The sequence below is a fragment of the Pseudorasbora parva genome, chromosome 20 (genome assembly GCF_024679245.1).
Source record: "Pseudorasbora parva isolate DD20220531a chromosome 20, ASM2467924v1, whole genome shotgun sequence".
NCBI lineage: Eukaryota > Metazoa > Chordata > Actinopteri > Cypriniformes > Gobionidae > Pseudorasbora > Pseudorasbora parva.
Genome location: NC_090191.1, coordinates 25172779 through 25194222, shown reverse-complemented (window position 1 = coordinate 25194222; position 21444 = coordinate 25172779). Strand labels below are relative to the sequence as shown.

The window sequence follows — 21444 nt, the reverse complement described above, 5'->3', positions numbered from 1 at the left end:
ATACACAATGATAAAAGGTATGTCGAATAGCCTTGCATTATAGGCCTAATCTACTATGAAAACACCTAACATGGCATAAAGAACACAGAGAAATCATATAGTCGCAATTGTGTGTCTTCAAACGTGTCTATCTGCATGTAAGCGATCTCTGGAAGCTATGTTTGTTTATGTGAGGGAGTTCAATGTAGTTCATCAGTATACAGCGCTCATAATGATACATCCGTGGATTTTGGATAAAGATTAAATAAATAATAGTTCTCTGTATAGAAATTTGACTCAAACATATGAGAATCTATCAATATTTCTCCGCTTCTGCACACATTTGAACTAAAAGCCCTGAGGGATGTTGTTTAGTCGCGGGATTTTTTAATGAATGGGAGCAAATGAAGCACATATTACAATCAAAAGGTACTGACACTGATTTTCATATTGATAACTTCTGGCACATTTTAACACATTATGGTCACTATAATACTTTGAGAAAACAACAAAGGTAAAAATAAATTAAAAAAAGTTACTTTTTAAAACTCCATTAATTGCAAAACTGCACTTTATTTACTTTTCAAAGGTTTGTAAGCTACAGTTTGCACTGTTTCAATAAGTTAAACTAATTTTAACAACAAATCTTTGATTCATTTTATCCAGCATTTGCAAGCAGTAGACTCTCTGTCCAGTCGGAGACATATATTGCGTAATTGATGTTTTTACTTTTCAGTTCAATTAATTATGGAACACTCACAAGATGTCACCAAAATCCCCCTGTCCCCTTTATATCTTTCGTAAAATGATGTAAGTGTATCGAATTATATCGAATCGTATCGTATAGCATTATTGACTGAATATCGTGTATCGTTTCGTATTGTGAGATTAGTGCATCGCTACAGCCCTAGTATATAACTAATATGGACTAATAAATAAACAAAATAGGTCACTAGCAGATGTATACAGCGATGTGTCGCACCTGACCAGCGCTTTATTAAACAGTGATCTGCAAAAGCCATTCCCTTTCAGAGTTGGTGATTTTTGAGAGAATGCCAGATGTCATTGTGAACACAACAGGGTTTCAGCAGACATTCGGTCACAATGCCACCACAACCGAACTATATGTGTGCTGCCATTCGTGTGACATATCTCTGCTTACGGGTATCAATTAGTTCTTTATTTGCCTGTGCAAACCGGAGCACCAGAACTCCTCAGCAACCCAGGACAAAAGGCTGAAGATATACTCGCGACAGGCTCTTGAGATGCGGATTGCTCAAAATGGTGAACAAGTAGCGATGTCACCAGTGGCTCTGCTGATTCAACACGGCCAACAGATGGGGTGAAAAAGCTTTGCTTTTGTTTTTCCTTCTTAATAGGTTCGAGTGCATTGTACAACAGAAAGCTGATGAGCATAATGGCTCTTTTTTTCTCATCTGAAAGACCAAGGCTGCACGTAACAAGTAAAAACAGGTAGAACAAAAGTGCTCTGGGCGCCAGGAGAATATGCAACCTCTATAAAAAGCAAGAGACAAACTGACCTCCACAACAACGCTAAGCGACAGCCAAGTGCATTGAATGGCAACTAGAATATTCATTTTAGGCCCTGATATAGTTCAAGCGAAATCAAAGGATGAACTAGTGTGTCATTCTGAACAAACTCACGTCAAAACGAAGTTAGTTTGAGAAAAAGCTTGCTAAAGTGAACCACTATTGCCCTGTGGCAATTACATAAGTAGATCTGCAGTCCATTTCTTCTGTTCAGATCTTCAATGTAAGACATCCAGGAGTAAAAGATGAACACACTAAAGAGCTGCTTTATAGCAGAAATTGAGAGAAGTGTCTGACTGCAGAGCCACAGTTTTACCCCAACCACAGTTTTACCACAGCAGTTCCGACCGCGCATGTTCACTTTGTCGTGAGAGTCTTATGACTTCAAGATGCATGTTACAGCACTGGGAGGGAATAACACTACAGTTTTATTTATTTATTGTAATTGACCTTATTTGATTTTATAGATATAAGTTAGTGATCAACCTCAATGGTAACATAGGCCTAATGTTAATTGTAAATATAATAAATTAATGTAAATTAAATTCGTAGTTATGTCTCCAACAAATTAATATGCTCACAGTTTCAGCCTATCTAAAAGTATGTTTTATTTGTGTTCAGGTTTATGCATTTACCCCAGGCAGAATTAATCAACTTAAGGAATTATTTATCTTGACTTAAGACTAATCATTTAATAATTATAAAAACCTTTGAAAATTCGAAAGTTTGTTTTTTATACCAGGCATTGAAAATACATTGCGTGTTTCTTATACCAGGCTGTTCATTTTTGGAGAGAAAAAAGCAAAAGAAACATTTAAGTGTTCATGACAGCATTGTTTTATATCAGTAAAGGAGCCTGAAGGCCTCCGAGCAACAGCAGATACAAAAAAAATAACAGCAGGAGCAACAATAATCAATAGATAGCTTTAGGACAGAATTAAGATTTCAAAATCAAATGTATCAGCATGAAACCGCTGTAGTGAAACTGCACATGCACGGGGCAAAATCGCTGTTGTGAAACTGTGCATGCGCGGGCAAAACTGTGACTTTGCGGCTCTGCAGACAGATATTATTAGAAATTGATGCGAAAGTGACACAGTTACTCCACACCCAGTACTGTGGACATCATCTGGAGCTTCGCTAACAGTACACCACTGCTTAGGTATTTCTTTTTACCCTTAAAGGGATAGTTATGATCGAGCCAGTTTGACCTTCCTTTGACGGAAGTAATAGCGGGAGGGAACACTATATGAGATTCGTCTGGATATGTGGTAAACAAATAAATACTGTTTGGTTTCTCACAGAAACCGATAGGTTTGTGTCTTAAGACATGTGTCGTCACGAGCAACAGGTTTTTTTTTTACTCTCAAAGAACTGTTACCCATTCACATGCATTATGACTAGCAGACTGCAACATTCGGACTTAAAATCTTAATTTGTGTTCTACTGAAGAAACAAAGACACTTTCATCTTGGATGCACTGGGGGTAAGCAGATAAACATCACATTTTAATTTTTTGGGTGAACTATCCCTTTAAGCGAAGCATGACAAATACTTTATGGCTATTTTATATAAGGTACATTAATCTTCTTCATCCCAAAAGTGAGTTATCATCAGACAGATTATGTCACCATCTATGATGGACTTAGCGCCGCTGACTGATTTTCCAAGCAACAGGAGCTGGAACGGTCTCTTGCTTTGGCTGGGAGAGGCACCTCGGTCACCTGATTACCGTGGAAATGAGCAACAGCTAATAAGTCTGAGGGACGACCCTGCTGAGGGGGTGGTGGGGGTGGTCTCTGCTTAAGTTTAACCTCATGACTTGAGGCTCGTTCAAAAGGAGACAGAGTGGGAAAAAAGATAATCACATTAGAAGAGGTTGAAGGTATTATACAACACTCAGCGTTACATAATCCCATCTCTGAGCAGAGAATAGAACTGTGTCTTATATTACAATACATGGAGTAAAGTGTGGGCTCCTGTTCTAGTCTAACCACCGAACGACTGGCATCCTTGATCAGGAGAAGGATGATCCATTTCAACTGTTCAAACATTAGGGTTCACCAGTCATGGTCTCTTAAGTCCTAAGACTGCGCATGCAGAACGGTGTGCTGGAGGTCTGCAGGGCTCCATCATGCATGCTGACACCTCTTCTCCAAAGCTGAAGAGTGCCCAACCCTCAAATGAAAGCTGAAAGCTGACAGCTGCCATTGGCAGAGGAACACTGCATGCACATGAGCGTGGGCTGAATTGCGAATGTTATATAACATGCTCTTAAAGAGTGTGACAAATAGCGGGGCAGAGCAATTATCAACAAATTCACGCCGCATGTTGAGCTGTTAGGAGCGATAAAAGACAAGCACAAGCTTGGTTTTCGATCACTGAGAAATGTCTTCTTGTCACATACCAAGATTGGGCTCGTGTTTCAGCAGCTACTGTGGGCTTACTACTGGCCAAAGCCAAAAAAGATGAACCTGAGGAAGGCATATGATTCTTCACAAAACATTTGTATGCCTTGGTCAGCCAACATGAATTGGAAGATTCCTATTGTCAGATTCTGAAACAGAACAGTGAGAAAAATGAGTTCTGTTAACCAGCCAAAAGCCACAGTTATTGGCTGATGTGATATAGAGGATGGATACCCGACCCGAGCCCGACGGGCCGGGTCGGTCACGGGCTTGGTCACGTCAGCTTGATAAGACATTGAACCTTTTAAATTTAAAACAGCTTATTACGTAAGTAGCCAATGGGCCTGTTTAACTTGATGCAATGGTTTGTTTTTGTGATTAAAATAAATGCAAAATATTACCCTAACATCCGTCTTCCTGTGTGCGGAAATTTGTTTATGTCGCTGTGATTACAACACGCAACACGTGCGTGCATATTGCCATATTGCCGGCATCCTTGTCATTCCAGCCAGCAGGACCATCGAGCAGAGGAGGACAGCCTTGAAGCCATCCACAGTTGATGATGCAATCCTTTTTCTGCATAAAACCTCGTTTAGCCTAAACTTTGATGGATAGATTATGTAAATAGATCCCATGTTGCAGTTTAGAAACCATACAGTTTGAGAAAAATGGTAAGAGTGACTTTCATTTAAATTGTGTTACGTTAATGTGTCCGAAAGAAACGGTTTTCAATTCTGCACTGCTGATCCGAGAACCGCTGTACGTTCAGTTACACGCGCGTGCTCAGTATTAGTATCACCAAAACATGTCTCTGTTCAGTGGACGGTTGGAGTTACAACATATAATTCATTAATTTATTTCTATTCGAAGAGACTGTCACTCATGTCAGAAAGTGAGTAACTAAAGTAACTTGTGGGATCAGCGCTGATTTGAGACCGTTTAGAATGATTCAGTCTGATTTGGTGAACTGTTTCGCCCGGTTCACTAAAAAGAACTGGTTAAAAAGAACAATTCATGAACCGGACATCGTAGAGCGATGATCCGATCGGGCTCACACGTGAAGAAGAAGTGGTTCACGTTTGAGCCTTTCCGAATTGTGGCAACAGAATGCGAAAATTTGCAGCGAACGCTTGACTAACTTACACAGCGGGGCCGGTTGAAGAAAAATGCCATTCCGTGGTTAAAGACGGGTGCAACCACTGTGGCAGTAACGTAAACTTTATTTATCCTTCCATTTGGGCACACACGGCTTGAGGAAAGATGTGCAGTAATAAAATAATCATGCTTTACACACACAACGCTCTTCCCAACTGGACTATTTGCCTTTTTTTCCGGCTACCACCAAGTTCCCATGTGACTTCAGCGCGAGACTACAGCTAGCCGTCTAAAACACTGTTTAGGTGAATTTAAAGAATGGCAAAGTGGCTAAACTCATCTCGTTGTCATGCAAGGTCACCTGTTCATGTTGGACAGACATTTTAATTGCATTTTGTGTCTGTTAAGAGGCACAAAGACACCCTTTACGTTTTAGCTGAGTGGGAGCTCTGGACATTAACTGTAATAACTCCCGCGTTGCAAGCACCAATCCGGCTCAGTTTTTTTTTCTATAGACTGAACTCACAAAGGTATAACGATCAAGATAAACGTAAAAATTCCCCGGAGTTGTCCTTTAACTCAAATGTTTCCAAGAAAGTTTAAATCCAGTGAAATAAGCAGTTTTAACCAGGACACGGATCGTCTCTGTGCGTCGCCTATCAGTGACATCATATCTGCGTTATCCTCCATTTTCGGTATTTTGTAGAAACCATGGAAACACTATAAAACAACTGAACTGAACAACTGTTTGGATACATTCATCGACAGAAAGCAAATTATTGTTATATAGCGCAATACAGTCTTATTGTTTAAATCTGATTTTCTTGATTTACGGCAAGTACCATGTTTTACCATGCCTAATACTGGTCTAGCTTACTGTAATGTGCAACGACTGTCTTCTAGTAGCCGCTGGGCTATTATAAGACACACTCAAATGCATCTAATATAATGTAATAAAAAATATAAAATATGATAAAATAGCGCTGCGTTACCCCACATAAGCATGAGCGGAAGAAGCAAAAGCAGTCGTCAGCGGCATAATAAAAGCTCTGTGAAATCAAGTTTGTGGCTTTAAGAAACAAACATTTCTCTAAAAATTCATTTTTAAAATAAAAATGTTATTTTTTTACTGAGGCTTTTTTCTTCGTTATGCTATCAGGACAGTTGCACCACCCAGTCACTGTTTATCAACCAGCAAGAACCTTTGTCTTGGAGCTTGTTTAACTGTGTGGTGGAATCCTGTTCACAGATTTTCACAGAAGAGAGTGAAAATGGTACGTCTCCATCACCTAAGGTGACCATATTTTGATTACCGAAAAACCAGGACACTCGGCCCGGCAATGAGATACTCAAAGTTTACTCAAAGATTCCTTATTAATTTCAATACATTTAAAGTATGCCCCCTCTGTATGGATAGAGAATTGTCATGTTGAAAACAAGACCTGTCCTGGGAAAACAGGACGTTTGGTCACCCTACATCACCAGCCACTCTTGCCTCCTCTCCTGAGCGAATGCAAAGTCTTTATTATCTGCCGCTATTGCATCCTGGTGAGCGAGGAGCCTTACACCACCTCAGGCTGTTAACGCATGTCTGAACAGGGCCTATCAGTAGCAGAGGGACGCCGTTTCATCATCAAGAATGGCAAAGGACAAAAATAGAAAAACCATTTCATCTAGTTTGGGATCATTACAATAGGCGCCGGGTTAAATGGATCATGTTTCTCCATTATGTAAGGAACCTCACTACAGACGGCTGCAACGACCTCCCTAAATCCTTTGACTTTACACACGCATGATATACCTTGGACATCAAGTCCACAGGCAGGTTAAAATGGACAGGAGAAAGGGCGTTGCGTATTGCGTTACTGGTTGAGCATGGCTCTAATATTAATTCTGAGTCAGTGCACCCTCTGGAGTCCTGCCAAGACTTGCAGCCTCAACTTGAGCGCACAGCAGCTGGGAAAGTTTAGCATGATGCGCATATCACCCCTGGCCATTTGTGCGAGGCAATTCATTTGAAGATCTCTGATTCAAAATCGCCAGAAAGCAATGATCTCAGCCACGGCATGACGCCGACATGACACGAAGCCTTGTACACCCTTGCCAAATGACTGTCAGGAAAGATGAAGTTCGGAGTGCCAGTGAAATGTGTGTCAAGGGGAGGTAGCAGTACCTTGCCGGTTGATCTCGTTTTGCAAAAGCTCCTCCATGGCCTCCTCCTCTGCGATATCCAATGGTGTCTCTCCCTCGCTGTTTACTACACCGACGTTTGCACCTTGACTGATAAGATACCTGCGAAGACATGACATGACATTTAAAAAGGCAACAGGTGCGATTAGCACAATCATTTAGAGATCCATATTGAACTGACAAGTGCTAATTTGGAATTTTTTTAAGAAAATAAACAGAATGGGGCTTCATCTTATGTGACTCCCTTCATAGAAACCTCAAGAGTTCAAGGGGTGATATGCATCTTAAATAAAAATAAAAATGTAAAAGTGGTCTTTCACTTCTGTTACTGGTTAACAACGTTGATTCATGTCACTAAGTACATAAGCTTTTAGAGTTATGAAGGAGTGGCAGTCTCTTGTCCGAGAGCCCGGTTCAGCATTAACCTTGGCGTGAACACCACATCGCCCTCACTAACCTCTCTGCTCATATGTCAGATTCAAGAACCGCAGCACTAGGGAACAAGACCACAGACATGTCCTAACAACAGTCTGGATCTTCTTACATATTCAAAGCAGCTCATCTAGCAGTTTCTTCATATGAATCAAACCCTCTTGCAAAACTTGGGTGCAAGTACAGAATACTAAGCCCTTGACTTTTGAACTATTGTTCTTTGCAACTTGTTTGAAACTGGTCATTCGACAACAACGTGACGCACCTTCTTTGTTCTTGCTTTGTTGAGGTTCATTTCTGTCAACGTAAAACCAGACATCAGAAACAAACGTTTTGCAAGGTGGTCAATTACAGAGCACACACTTAAATTAAGCATGTGCAAAACTACACATTTCTTAACTGACTAGTCAGTTGTTAGGTGACTGCACTAATCAACCTTGGGTGTGTTTCCCAGAAGCATCATTAGCCAACTATGATCGCAAGATTCGTCGTTATCAACATAGTTCAACCAGTCTGTGTTTCATCGTTCCAACGGACATTCGCAAATAGCATCGCAAACTTTTGTGGCTGCCATGACAGATTGTGTGGCATTGCATAGTTTCTTGTTTGCATGACATGTGAACTTAATTACTTATCTTGAGCAAAATAAACAAGTTGAAATTTAGTACAATCTTTTATTTCGAATACATACACTCTAAAAAATCCTGGGTTAAAAAACACCCAAGATGGGTTGAAAATGGACATCCAGATATTGGGTTGTTTGAACCCATTGATTGGACCCACTCAAACATCCCAATTTCTGGGTTTGTTCATTTTCAACACAACTTGGGTTGTTTTGAACCCAGCATTTTTTTAGAGTATACAAATGTCATTTATGTCTTAAGTTTTTTATGTCTTAAGTTTTTTAAAAGAGATTTAAAGCACCGTTTTTGAAGAGTGCACATGCGCGAATGTGCTCTAGTACGTAAGAACGAGCCTATTTGAAACTGGAAATAAAGCAAAACTGAGAAAAACAGGTGCCATGTCCATATTTTATAGCCAAAAACCTGGCATGAATTTGATTTCAAAATAACTAATTAAAAGCAGTTATTACTCTACCTCCTGCGTGACATCATTAAAGGGTTAGTTCAGTGATTAGCATATGGCTTTGTATCAGTAGAAACCCTGGAGTATATTCAAATGATTGTGCTTTCCCCCCTCATATCCCCCTGAGACAAGAGATTTATGCATTTTATTTATGGAAAAATTCCTCCTATGATGCAAATTGACGATATATGCATCATAGGAGGAATGTTTTCCCAAAGGCTAAAGACTACAGCCAGCAGAGGGAGCCATTTCCGCATGTTTTGAACCCGCGCATGAGGGATGGGAGATTACACTTGGCTCGCAGGGAGAGCTCAGCTGGCAGCTACAGGCACTCATTTAAACGGAGCTATGGTGAGCAATGTAAGTCTTTTAACTTCTCAAATTAATTTCTATGAAAGTTAAGCTTGCAAAGGCATGAACTGAAACGCGCCAGACTGAACTGCAGGAGTGAGATCATTCAGCTCATTAATCTGACTCCTGCAGTTAGTGCTTAGTGCTGTGATACTCGCGCGGTGACTCACTCATTATATTGAACAGACATGTTCAGTTTTTAATTGTAGTGTCTTCTTCAACTCAGTCACAGTAAACAAGTTGAAGGCTTTGGGAATGGCCTCACAGGGCAGCGAAGTATTCTGGGAATTGTAGTCTTTCATCCCCATGAGACAAAAATACATTTTCTGTCTTTTTTCAGTCTAGAAGACACCAAATTCAAAAATAATTTCACGTTTCTACTTCATTGATGACCCAGTTTAAATACAGGTTAATCTTCCCAGCGCTGAAGTACCCCTTTAACCAACGTGGTTGAATGACAGAATTGCGACGTGCATCGTACTATGGTAGTTAAGCAGCGAGTTACATTGATGTACGGAAAACGCTCCCCAGTTTGTCCCATTCGTGATTTATAAGGTTCTGACACATTTCCCTGTTCTATATTTGACGCTGTTCACTTCAATAGGAATCCAGGTGACAGGGAAAATCCCAACACAGATTTCGCAACGGTTTCACACAGATTTGTCGTGTTGACCAGCAAAAAATGCTTGGTTTGAAAGTGACTTTTGTGTGAGTTGTGCTGCATGCATTGCTACACGAATGATAATAGACAACTGGCCTTTATTGTCATGAAATATCGCTAATATGACCATACCACCTAAAGCCTTGTCCCCATTAGAGGTAAAAAAAGAAAAAAAAAGACAAGCTATTTTAAGATTTTAGGGTGTTTATCAAGAAGAAACTTTAGGAATTTACCATTTGATTGAAGAACATCTTTATACTTGTAATAAAATCTAAACCATAAGACTTCTGTAAGTGTTTTGCACTGTGTACATTGACAACTGCTGTTTCGGGTTCTGGAAATATTAGTCCCATCAACAAACACAAAACAGGTCAGAGTACTCCAAATATACAGGACAAAAGTAAGCTTGTTCCGTTTTACTGTTTGCCCTATTTAAAAGTCCGCTGATATTTTCTCTAGAGTGCCGTGTTCCCTATACAGATCTCAAGCCTCCAATATAGCTCAAGCAATGAAATTCAACGTTAAAAACGCTCACGTCATATAGAAGTGTGACACTGACAACACAGCAACAAAGACAAAGTCTGAACTTCAATCAAGAAATGTTCATGACAACTGACTTGGCATTATAAATCACTTTAGCATACCAGAAGATAAACATTATTAAATATTATATAATATAAAGAGAGAGAAGAGAGAGAGAGAGAGAGAGAGAGAGAGAGAGAGAGAGAGAGAGAGAGAGAGAGAGAGAGAGAGAGAGAGAGAGAGAAATTTTTGAGATAGGAATTTTGAGTTTTCATGAGCTGTATGCCAAAATCATCAGTATTAAAACAATAAAAAACCTGAAATATTTCAGTTGGTGTGCAATGAATCTAAAATATATGAACGTTTCATTTTTTATCATTACATTATGGAAAATAATGAACTTTTATCATTATGGAAAATAATGAACTTATATCATATTTTTATTTATAGTTAAAGTTAAAAGTTATTTATAGTTAAAATTACTCCTTAATGAATGGAACTAGATTCTTTTTAAGTTGAGTGTCAGAGTGTCCAATCATTTGCACCACAGCTATGATTTCAACACCGGCTAGCTGCTAATACATCACTATGGTGTAGCGTGAGAACAGGGGTCACTCGGGGCTTCGAGCCTGGGCTGACCTCTTAACCAGGTTACACGTAGCTGGCAAAAAACCCTATCAACAAATGAACTGTGAGCAGAAAAAAAGATACTAGACTTAAGCGTTTAAATATTTCATCACATGTTTCGGCTGAGCAACTCGCAAGATGTGGGTGTTTCTTTAACTACGGGCAACGTTTAAAATGCACTTGTCACACTGTTGCTTGTTTATTGGATATGGCTAGTAGACAAATCAAACAGTGTATATACTGTATACTACCGTTTAAAAGTGAGCTACTAATTTATGTTTTTTTTTTTATGCTCACCAACTTATAGCATTTATTTGATCAAAAGTACAGTAAAATGCTAATATTGTGAAAAATTACAATTGTAAATACCCGTTGTTTATTGTATACATTTTGAAATGTAATTTATTCCTGTGATGGCAAAGCTACATTTTTAGCACCATCACTCCAGTCTGTCACATGATTTTTTTTTTCACCTGTGATGCGTAATATTTTATGCGTAAACGATTCTTTTTTTTTTTTTTTGGATTCTTTAATGAAAAGAAAGTTATAAAGAAAATAATTCTTTTGAAAACAAAATATTTTGTAATATAGATGTCTACTGTTACTTTTCATCAATTCAATGCATCCTTACTTGCTGATTATTCTTTACATTTTTAAAAAGAAAATCGGAAATGATCCTAAACAGTGTCAGGATATTGAGGATATTGTTTGCGTTATTTAAACTGACTCATTTGTTTCACTGAGGCTAATTTCATAGCTAGCACATTAGTGTTTCTCAACTGCTTGGTCGCAAGACCGCTCTAAAAGTGTGTTAGGGTAAGGGTAGTGTGCGGTCTTCCACTGGAAGTGCCAAATGTGACAGTGCACACTGTATATCACCTCAATATATATATAAAGGGCAAAAGAAACAAAGTATGCAACAACGTACTTATGTTGTCAATTATTAAGTTATGAAATAAAAGTAAAGTACCAATAAATCACGTAATTGAACAGTCATGTGTACGTGTCTAACAGAGCATACCTTTAGCACGCTGGACTCGCAGGGCTCGCAAAGCCCGGCAGGCCGATGAATCTCATTATATTTCGTTTTTGATCTGCTATTCTCTCTCAAGTTGACATCTGAAGGGCGAGGCACGCGCCGAACGTGTGCGTGCGGTTCGCGCTTATATCGTCCGATCTTGCGGGTTATGTGTAATATAAAAATAATAGTCCAATCAATTGCGGATGGATGAAAAATAAATCAGTGTTTGTTTGATAAAGACGTTTACGAGCCCTGTGATCGAGAGAATCATTCTGGTTGCCGCTTCTCCCTCATTCTCTCCTCTCTCATGTCACTGAACTGACAGGGGAGCTTAAGCTTATTAAATATGCAAATCTTATCTAATCCTAGCTGTGGGCGTTTACTTACAAGTCTCCAGTGACACGCCCATCAAAACCCAGCGTTTTGGAGAGAGCCTCAAAACCAGTGTAGAAAATAGCCTATTACTTATTAGTTATGATGTTTTTGAATGTAAAAACCACACAAACATCATTTGTTGACCTCAGACAACAGTATAATTTTTTTTTAAAGCCAGTTCATGCCACCTTTAATGTTTTTATCCCCCAGGGTATGTCGCTCCTTTGGGGGTATAAATTCATTGAAAATGCGCATTACAACATTCTAGCCAAATTTTTAAATAATTTATTCCCTCATAATTTAAATTGAACATACTCACATTTACAGACAGATTATACAACAACAAAAAAATTCAACATCAATTTTATGAGCTAACACTTAACAACAACTTTTTTAACATGCAAGTACACTCCATTATATTGTAAATATGTGAAATATATCAACTTTTATCTGAAGGTGAGTAGCTTTGCCACTACAAGTGGTCACTGTTGATACATTCTTTGTTTATCTCACGGGCAGCATTTAAAAACAATGTCGCCGGATCTAAATATTCACAAAAAACACCCTTTCAACACGAAACCAAGAAATGAGACCTACACTTTCCCTGCCTCTCCCCACAGCCTCTTAAATATTTGTATTCTCCAGGACACGTCACCCCTTTTAGGGTTAACAGTTCATATTTGTGTTATTTTTGGTCATATTCTTACAATTTGTAAGAAATTCTTACAAAGTGTTTGTGAAGTAAAGGGGATGGTACTTAATGAGTGATTTATATATAGCATATATATAATGTATCATATAAATTAGGGATGCAACAATAAAGTTAGTCCACGGTTCAATACATACCTCGGTTTTCAACCACCGTTTTTCGGTTCATTTTTTTGTGTGGCTATTCTATTCTTAGGCGACAGGAACTGATTAAGGTTAAGGAGAAAATGTTTTTATTGACTTGACTTGAAAACCCTTACTTAAACTTAAAACTTTACCTAAAAAAACCTTGTACACATTCCCAGTGTATTGTATAATATAAAAAAAATATATAAAGATTTGCAACGGCAGCTCAGAGATGTACAGTAGCATTTAAGCATGAAATTGAATGAATAAATGTAGGATTAAATTAAAACTGCATAGTCTTCAATATACAACATTTATTAAAAACTACTGTATTAAAGGTCTTTTTTTAAATTAACATAATTTTAGAGGTGAACTGTCCCTTTAAGGACATGCTCGGCTGCTGCTGTCAATTGAAGACCTGCTCACATCTCATATATAGACGCACGCGATTTTACTTTCACTTTAGGTTAACAGACTGTGTTTAAATATGTTAACCTTGTGTGTATTTGACAGTAGGCCTATTAGCGCAGTGAGACTGTCCAGTAATCACGTGTGTTTGACAGACGTTTAGAGCGCGCGCTTAATGCAAAACAGTGCATGATGCACGCATTGGACAGTCCTTGCCTTGTCGGTTAAACATTTCATTCGCGTGCATGCATGTGAATGAAATGTTTAACCGGCAAGGCTTTAAAACGCGGCTAACACCCCCTAACTTTAGTGCATATGATTGGATATTTGCTCAAATCAGCGTGTAGACTCACAGGCACACTCACAAAGAGCTGAAAAAAACTGAGAGGAATATTTCAAACGGAGGGAAATGGAAATAATGAATTAAATGCAAAACCGAAAAAAACGCTATTCACCACCGCGTATTGAGTGCCGTACCGAACGGTTCAATATTATATTGAATATTGTGACATCCCTAATATAAATCATTCTTTAAGCATCATCCCCCTTTACTTAGCATACACATAAATTGTAAGAATTCTTTGTAAGGTAAATTGTAATATTTATTTATTTATATTTATTTATATTTTATTTATATTTATTTATATTTATATATATATATATATATATATATATATATATATATATATATATATATATATATATATATATATATATATATATATATATATATATGTTTTGCATTAAGCGCGCGCTCTAAACGTCTGTCAAACACACACACACACACATATATATATATATATATATATATATATATATATATATATATATATATATATATATATATAGATATAGTGGGGCTCTCCTTGATGACCATGGGAAAATGTGTATCAAAGTCAATATTTTCACACTTTATTTTTTACAAATACAGCTGCTTTTTTTAATTTTTTTTTTATATTTTAGTATGGTACAACGATAAAACAAAAACTAGAGCACTGGAAAAGCATTGAAAAACAAAATTACGGTTTAAACAAAGTTGCAATTAGTTCATTTTAATAATAAGAATCAAACCCTGAGACATAAAACTGCCTGAAGACAAAGAAACAACTTTAGATTTTCTGCGGAAGGGAAGCGGTACTTACTCAGCGATGTCGAGGTATCCGCAGGAGGCAGCGGCATGAAGGGGGATCCAGCCCTCATTGTCTGGCTGGTTAATGCAGGCCCCATGCTCCACAAGGAAGGTCACCATGTCTACATTATCATCTATGCAGGCCTGAAAAAAAGACGACAGGAGTTCTAAGCAAGAGTACCAAGAGTAAACCTATTCAAAACATTGACTTTTACCAAACATCATTCAGGCAGCATGTAGCATTTTAGTTACCCAAGTTTCAGATTAAGAGCCTTAGCAAAACACAGTTTCATAAACCCAAAAGTGAGCTTCAGGCTCAAACATTAATCTTCAGTGGGAACCTATTCCTCCAAACAAAGACACATTATGTCAACAGGTAAGCAAAATCCCTTGAGGGAAATATGGAGGTCTGTAATTAAAGCATGTCACCACTCGATGAGACAAAAGAGCTTGATCGAGACTAGCGTTGTCACTGCTATGACAATATAGAGATGCTACTATTAAAAAGTTTGAGGTCAGAACCGATTTTTTTTTTAACTTGCATTAGATTTATTTTTATTCAGCAAGGACACAATCAAAAGTGACAGTCAAGACATGTATCTCGGTTTACAATTAAGTAGCACAACCATTGTCAACATTGATAAGTAAGGTTTCTTGAGCAGCAAATCAGCATATTAGAATGATTTCTGAAATATCATGTGACAGGACTGGAGTAATGATACTCTGCCATTACAGGAATAATTTACATTCACGTTATATTAGTTGTGTTACCAGAGCAACCATTTTGTTGTGAAGGTCTCTTGTTGTGAAGCAAACAAAAATAAACCAATACTGACAGAAAAATACGAACTTTACCCTCATTCACCAATTCAACACATTATTTTCTTCATCCCTACATTAAGTAAACAGTTTTATGTCAAGGCGATCATGTTAACTAGCTAATTGTCTTATGAGATGGGCCTTTCAGTGCCCATTGCCAGACTAAACTAATAACGTTGAGTAGCGTCCAACCTCGGTTCTCCACGTGCTCCCCTCTCGAATGCTTACCCATAAAATCTCCTGGTCTTACGGCTGGTTGCCTTGTCAATACCATAAGACGAAGGGTGAAACACACAAACCAGCCTCACGTTCAGGGCACACGACTATCTAGTTGAAATCCTTGCCCAAATTTGGGCTGTTTACAGTACCGAAACGTGTGGGCCTCTTCGCTCTTATCAGGGCCTTGTCAAGCTTGGTAGAGAAAACCAGGACTGTCCAAACAGCTAGCCAAAGACTTTTTGAAAAACTTTTACTGGTTTGATGAACTTATTTTTTGCTGCTTTTTATTTTTGGAATATTTAGGTGTTTATTATACATGATTTATTTGTGCATATCATTCAATTATTTTTGTGCCCACATAATCTTAAAATATAAACATTATCTTGCCATTGCAATGGTATCTCTTCCCTCATGACTTGCACCGGCACAAGAGCAGGACAATAGTCCCTAAAAAACTGTCACTCACATACTACGAAATTGCAGAAATCCAACGATCCAATCAAATATCAATAGACAAAAAAAAATCAAGTTCTACATTTTCGTCTTGGCTTTTAATTAGCCAACTGGATGTTACGTGGTAGGATGGTATGTGTGAGAAAATTATTAAAAATATATAATAAATAATTTATTTAAGGAATTATGTTGTCGTGAAACAATTCAGTCCACTTGTTAAGTCCACTCAAGACCCCAAAGTGATTTAATTGGCTAAATTGACTTTTAATTGGAACACTATTCTGTGCCTGATTTGAAATCATACAAAATAAAATATAAAATTATATAAATAAAGATGTTGTCTGATTCTTTATTTACACTATAGTATATAAATATAATAGTATTTGATTCCAAGGAGGTTAAAAAAAAGACATATAATTCACATTTATTCTTTTTCCACTTACGTCTTTTTGCAAAAACATTTTATTGCAGTTGAATATCATGAACAAACATCAATAATCTAAAGAACACCAACACAAGGAACTTTTGCCTTTGATTTTAACAAAAATTTCACTGTTGAAACAATTTGCCTGACTAACTAATATCAATTTCAAGCAGTCTTAAAAACAAGTAAACAACACTAACAATAGCACAAATACAACTGAACAAAAATTGTTCCGTTGACAAATTGACACAAAAGTTGACAAATTGACACAAATTTCCAGTTAGGTCTAGTACTCAGGTAAAGAAACTGTAAACAAATGTAAAATAACTGACTGCACTTTATAAATAAAATATACATTACAAATATAATTTAAAAAGTTCAGTCAAGAGGAGCGAGTGTATTCTGTCTTTTGTTGTTTGGTTAATGCTAAAAACTTCAAGAGCTGCATGGATCAAATATACCATTTCAAATGTGTTTTCTTTTATTAACTGTTTACGTTCACTTATGACAAAAATTGACTACTTAAAAGGACAAATTAAAAATTGACTACTTAAAGAATATGTAAAAAATTGTGTGTGTATTTGTCTGCTTGAGAACTATTTGAGTGGCGACTTTGTCCACCACAGAAAACCGGTAACGAGTCTTCTTGCGCTTGAAATCACATCAAATTGCACACAAAGGAATTGATAGGAGGAATCGAAATTATAGTAACTGAATTCCTGACCTTGAGTCTATGATTCAAGAATTAGAATCGATTTTCAATTAACAACCCTATAGGTCAATGTCATTTTATTGTCATTCTAGGTAATTAACTTGATACAAAATACGCTCAATCTGGAGCCTTATGTCATTCCCTGTCTCAGGATGTGTGTCCTACCCAGTCCCCTTAGGGCAAGCAAGCATTCCCTCTAGCCTCAAAACACACCATGTTTATTATAAGCCTAAGCTAAATTAGCAATTGCCACAGCCCAACAATGGCAATCCCTTAATGGCTGTAATTGTTCAGGCCTGACAGGTGTGAGAGTCCGTGACCACATCATGGAATGCAGAGCTGGACTTTGAGCTACAAGACAAGGGAAATGTCTTTAATTCTGCAAAGTGCTTCTGAGCACAATGTTGGTGTCTTGAAGCACTTGTGTGTAGCGTAGGGAGAAATAAAAAAACTGCACTGTGAATTCCTTTCCGAAAATGCACAGGGTAGCTATAAGAACGTCATCGGTGTGTAATGAAGACAGATTTGGTATGTGGGCGTCAAACTGATCCAGACAGACAAGAGGTCTGTTTTTTTATTTGATTGTTCGGCTATACGCTCAGGAGACATTTGGGAGCTAATCTGACTATTAATGTTAGTGATAATTGCAAAGGATTTCATCCAAATCCCACATCACTGATGATTGCAGACAGGCATGTACAGAGACCAGACATGTAATGACTCAATAGCGTACAAGTCGTCAAAACAGTTTGACAGAGCTGGAGAAAAGCATGGATTAGAAACAGACATGGAGATTCAGCAGATATTTATAAAAAATACAAAAAACTACAAAAAACCCTGCAAAAGTGCAGTCTAGATTATGGCTCATGCATTTCGCTTCTTTATTTTCAAGCAAAGTTTTCCAATGACTTGTTTTCTTTATTTTATTTTATTTATTGTTTTACTTTTAATGGTGAGACTTTTGTTCAGGCACTCACAAATGATATTAACATTTGATTTTTTTGGCCAATATAGAGAATATGAAAAGAATAATCGGTATCGGCCAACATGTTCAGTTCATCCCTAAATCATGGTATAATTCTATTCTCTAATAAGTTGACAAGAAGCCAAATCAACCAAAAACGAAATGCTTAAAAGGTGCACTATGTAACTTCTCCGTCCGCTAGAGGTCACTATTCAAAACAAATGCATCATTTGATGACGTCAAGTTTGAGCACAGAATCTTGGGATATGTGGTCTTCAGCTCACAGCCGGTGGAAAAGAATCGAGATAGGACTCAAGCAGAAATCAAGTTCATGGTTGCGATTATTAAAGGGATACTCCACCGCTTTTTCATATTAAACTATGTTATTCCCTTAACTGTGCATGCACCTTTAGCTTAGCCCACTAAGCCCAGTTCATTCACAGTTCGCTTCACAGTTAGAGGAGACCAAACACCTCCACGTTTTCCCTATTTAAATACAGTTTTTCAGCCGGGACTTTTTACTGCGCCGAGTCGAAGTACTCTCAGAAGTGCTATTCCGCCATTAAGTGCACGCACTGAGACGAGAGAGGTATGCATCAACTCGTTTTAGTTAAGGGAATAATATAGCTTAATATGAAAAAGCGATGAAGTATTCCTTTAACATTACTGTAGTATCAAGCAGAGCTGGGCAGAGTGTTGTGGAGCTGAGCAAAGGCCGCTGGAGGGTTTGTTAATAAGATGAACGCAACTTATGCCTCGCGAGCAGCGGGACTTTTATTATGCCAGTCATCGGCGCCATTTCCGCTTTTCCAGTCATGAGTATGAGGTAACAGAGCTCTGTTTATCACATTAGATACATATGAGTGTGTTTAAAATTATGTTATGACGTTACTCTGTGCATTCACTCAGTGGCTGCTGTGAAACTCGTTGCACACTCCTAAGAGTGAAGCGATTCTGCTAAATAAAACCGTAAACCGAGGGTAACGCAGATATGACGCAATTGGCAAGCGACTCCCTCACAAATCCCGGTTCATTGGTAAAAAAAAAAATATTTTTTCAAGATTTACAAATAGTTGGAAACATCTGGGATATTGCAAGTGCTCAACTAAACAAAGTATATAACTAAGAGGTTTTGGGAAATTTTTCTGAAAATGTTTAGTGCACCTTTAAGTTGGCAGGGGAAAAAAATGAATGTGCATGAATCAACACAATGTAACTGATCCCAAATTCTTCCATACGGCTCCCAAATCCGCAGGTCATCCTCATTGTTGATGGCTAAAGTGGGTTTGTCATCCAGGCGAAAAATCTAAATCTGATTAGAAAGTAAAAGCAAGCAGCATGATTTATACAATTAAGTTTAATACGCAAGTAACACGCTTGTTTAAATGTCTAAAGGTAGGTCACATTTAATGTTGTTCAGCAGAATTCTACCAGCAAAATCCAGCAATTTCAATGGGAAAAATCGCAAGATTTTGTATTTCTTATGAGGGCAAAAGATTCCCTCAAGCAGATCTTGTTGACCAACTGAAAGCTGCATGGCTTCTGTCTGAACGAAATGCCTTAAAATGTAGATAGTGTGTAAAAAACTATATGGAATATTAATAATGATGCTTGTCTAATCACCTTTGGTCAAGGAGCAGAACTCTGCAGCTGACAGACATGTTGCTGATGGTAAACAAGAAAAAGGCAGAACTAGAGAGATGAGTGACGTTCAATTGAAACCAAAAGGATTCCTGTCTAAAATGTCAACAATAGAGCACTTAAGCTGCTCTTAAGGAACAAGTGGTGATCTTCAATACACAAAAGCACCACAAATACATCCAAACAGCTGCTGATCTGCCTTGTAACCAAAAATGTCAGCACCATGCTGTGTAGGATCTGGTCTGACGCACTGCTAAAAATAGAGGGTTTCAGAAGTGCGCATGCCAAGTCTCGGTTTTACTCTTACAGCCGATGCATTGATGACAGATATGAGGAATTCTGTTTAGACGGTACCACATCTCACTTCTTGCAGCCAGACCTATGCATGCAGAATTTAATGCACGGTTAAGTGAAAACTGCGCCAGCAGCCGAAAGAGAATGTATATACTGCTGAGCAAGAGTTTAATTAGAGGTAGGATCGGTGTACAAACTTCCTACCTTTTTGTAAACTTTCAACGCTTGACCGGATATATCTGAGACCACAATGAAAATGAAGGGCATTTTGCTCAGAAGTTGATTCTGAGAAGTGACGCAAACAAAACAAAACAAAAAAATCACAGAAAAGGTCAGAAATCCAAACAAACATCTCAACTCCACCTGGATTTTTGTTCCTAGGGATAACAGATTAGTTCACCCCAAAAAAAAAGAGATATGAAAACATGATGAAATATTGGTTATTTAATTTAGACATTCGTATACACACAGTGGTCAACGCAAATACATAGAGCTCATTAAATGTTGTAAACAGAAGGTCTACCGTACTTGCCTGTTGTGCAAGAACAAACCTCACTGTCAATGAGGTTTTCTCTTGTGCGTCAAGCACGTACGATAGAGCTGCTGTTGACCACATTTGATGAGCCCCATGTATGTGTGTTTATCAGTGAATAAATGAAAGGCTAAATTAAAGTAATAATAAGAAAACTGTTGGGGGGGATTGGAGTACTACGGCAGTCTATAGGGTCTGAGATCTGCTTGGTTACAAACATTCTTCCAAATAGATTTCTTTGGAAACATTTGGTTTGAAACAATTTGAGAGTGAGTAAATGATGACTTCATTTTTATTTTGGGGTGAACTATCGCTTTAATTTTATGCTCAACTCAGATTATGTCTCTTCAGAAGACTTAAGGGTCCTGCAGCACGATTTTTCAAAATCCTTTGTGAATGTTGCTAGTCAGACTGTACGAACATGATCCCCGATGTTATACATGTCACACTGTAGGATCTCGGCTGTCATTAATACAAGATTGTACAAGGCACGCTAAAACGGACACACGCAAGAAAACTCGTCCGGAGTTTTGTATCATCAATGAATGACGCGTACGGTGATAGTGAGCTGCATTACACACGGGAACGAAATGGTGGCTACAAAGAAATCTCTAGCTCACGTTTTGGTCATAGTTTGAATTGAAAAACCAAGATATTTGACGGTCGTCGTAGGAGAAGTCACACTGCAGGATTGTGCGCCAAATCTTCTGATACTGC

At 38.0% G+C, this 21444-nt stretch overlaps 1 protein-coding gene across 3 annotated transcripts in view; it reads right to left on the bottom strand.

Annotated features, from left to right (window-relative positions):
* Window positions 1-21444, bottom strand: part of ppp1r12a (protein phosphatase 1, regulatory subunit 12A) — an 89285-nt gene that overhangs the window by 34324 nt on the left and 33517 nt on the right. For all 3 annotated transcript variants that reach the window (XM_067428537.1, XM_067428539.1, XM_067428538.1), the window contains exons 2-3: window positions 14683-14813; window positions 7207-7325 (exon numbers count right to left, since the gene is read on the bottom strand). In XM_067428537.1, coding sequence (XP_067284638.1) covers window positions 7207-7325; window positions 14683-14813 — 250 coding nt within the window. The remainder of the gene's footprint in view (window positions 1-7206; window positions 7326-14682; window positions 14814-21444) is intronic.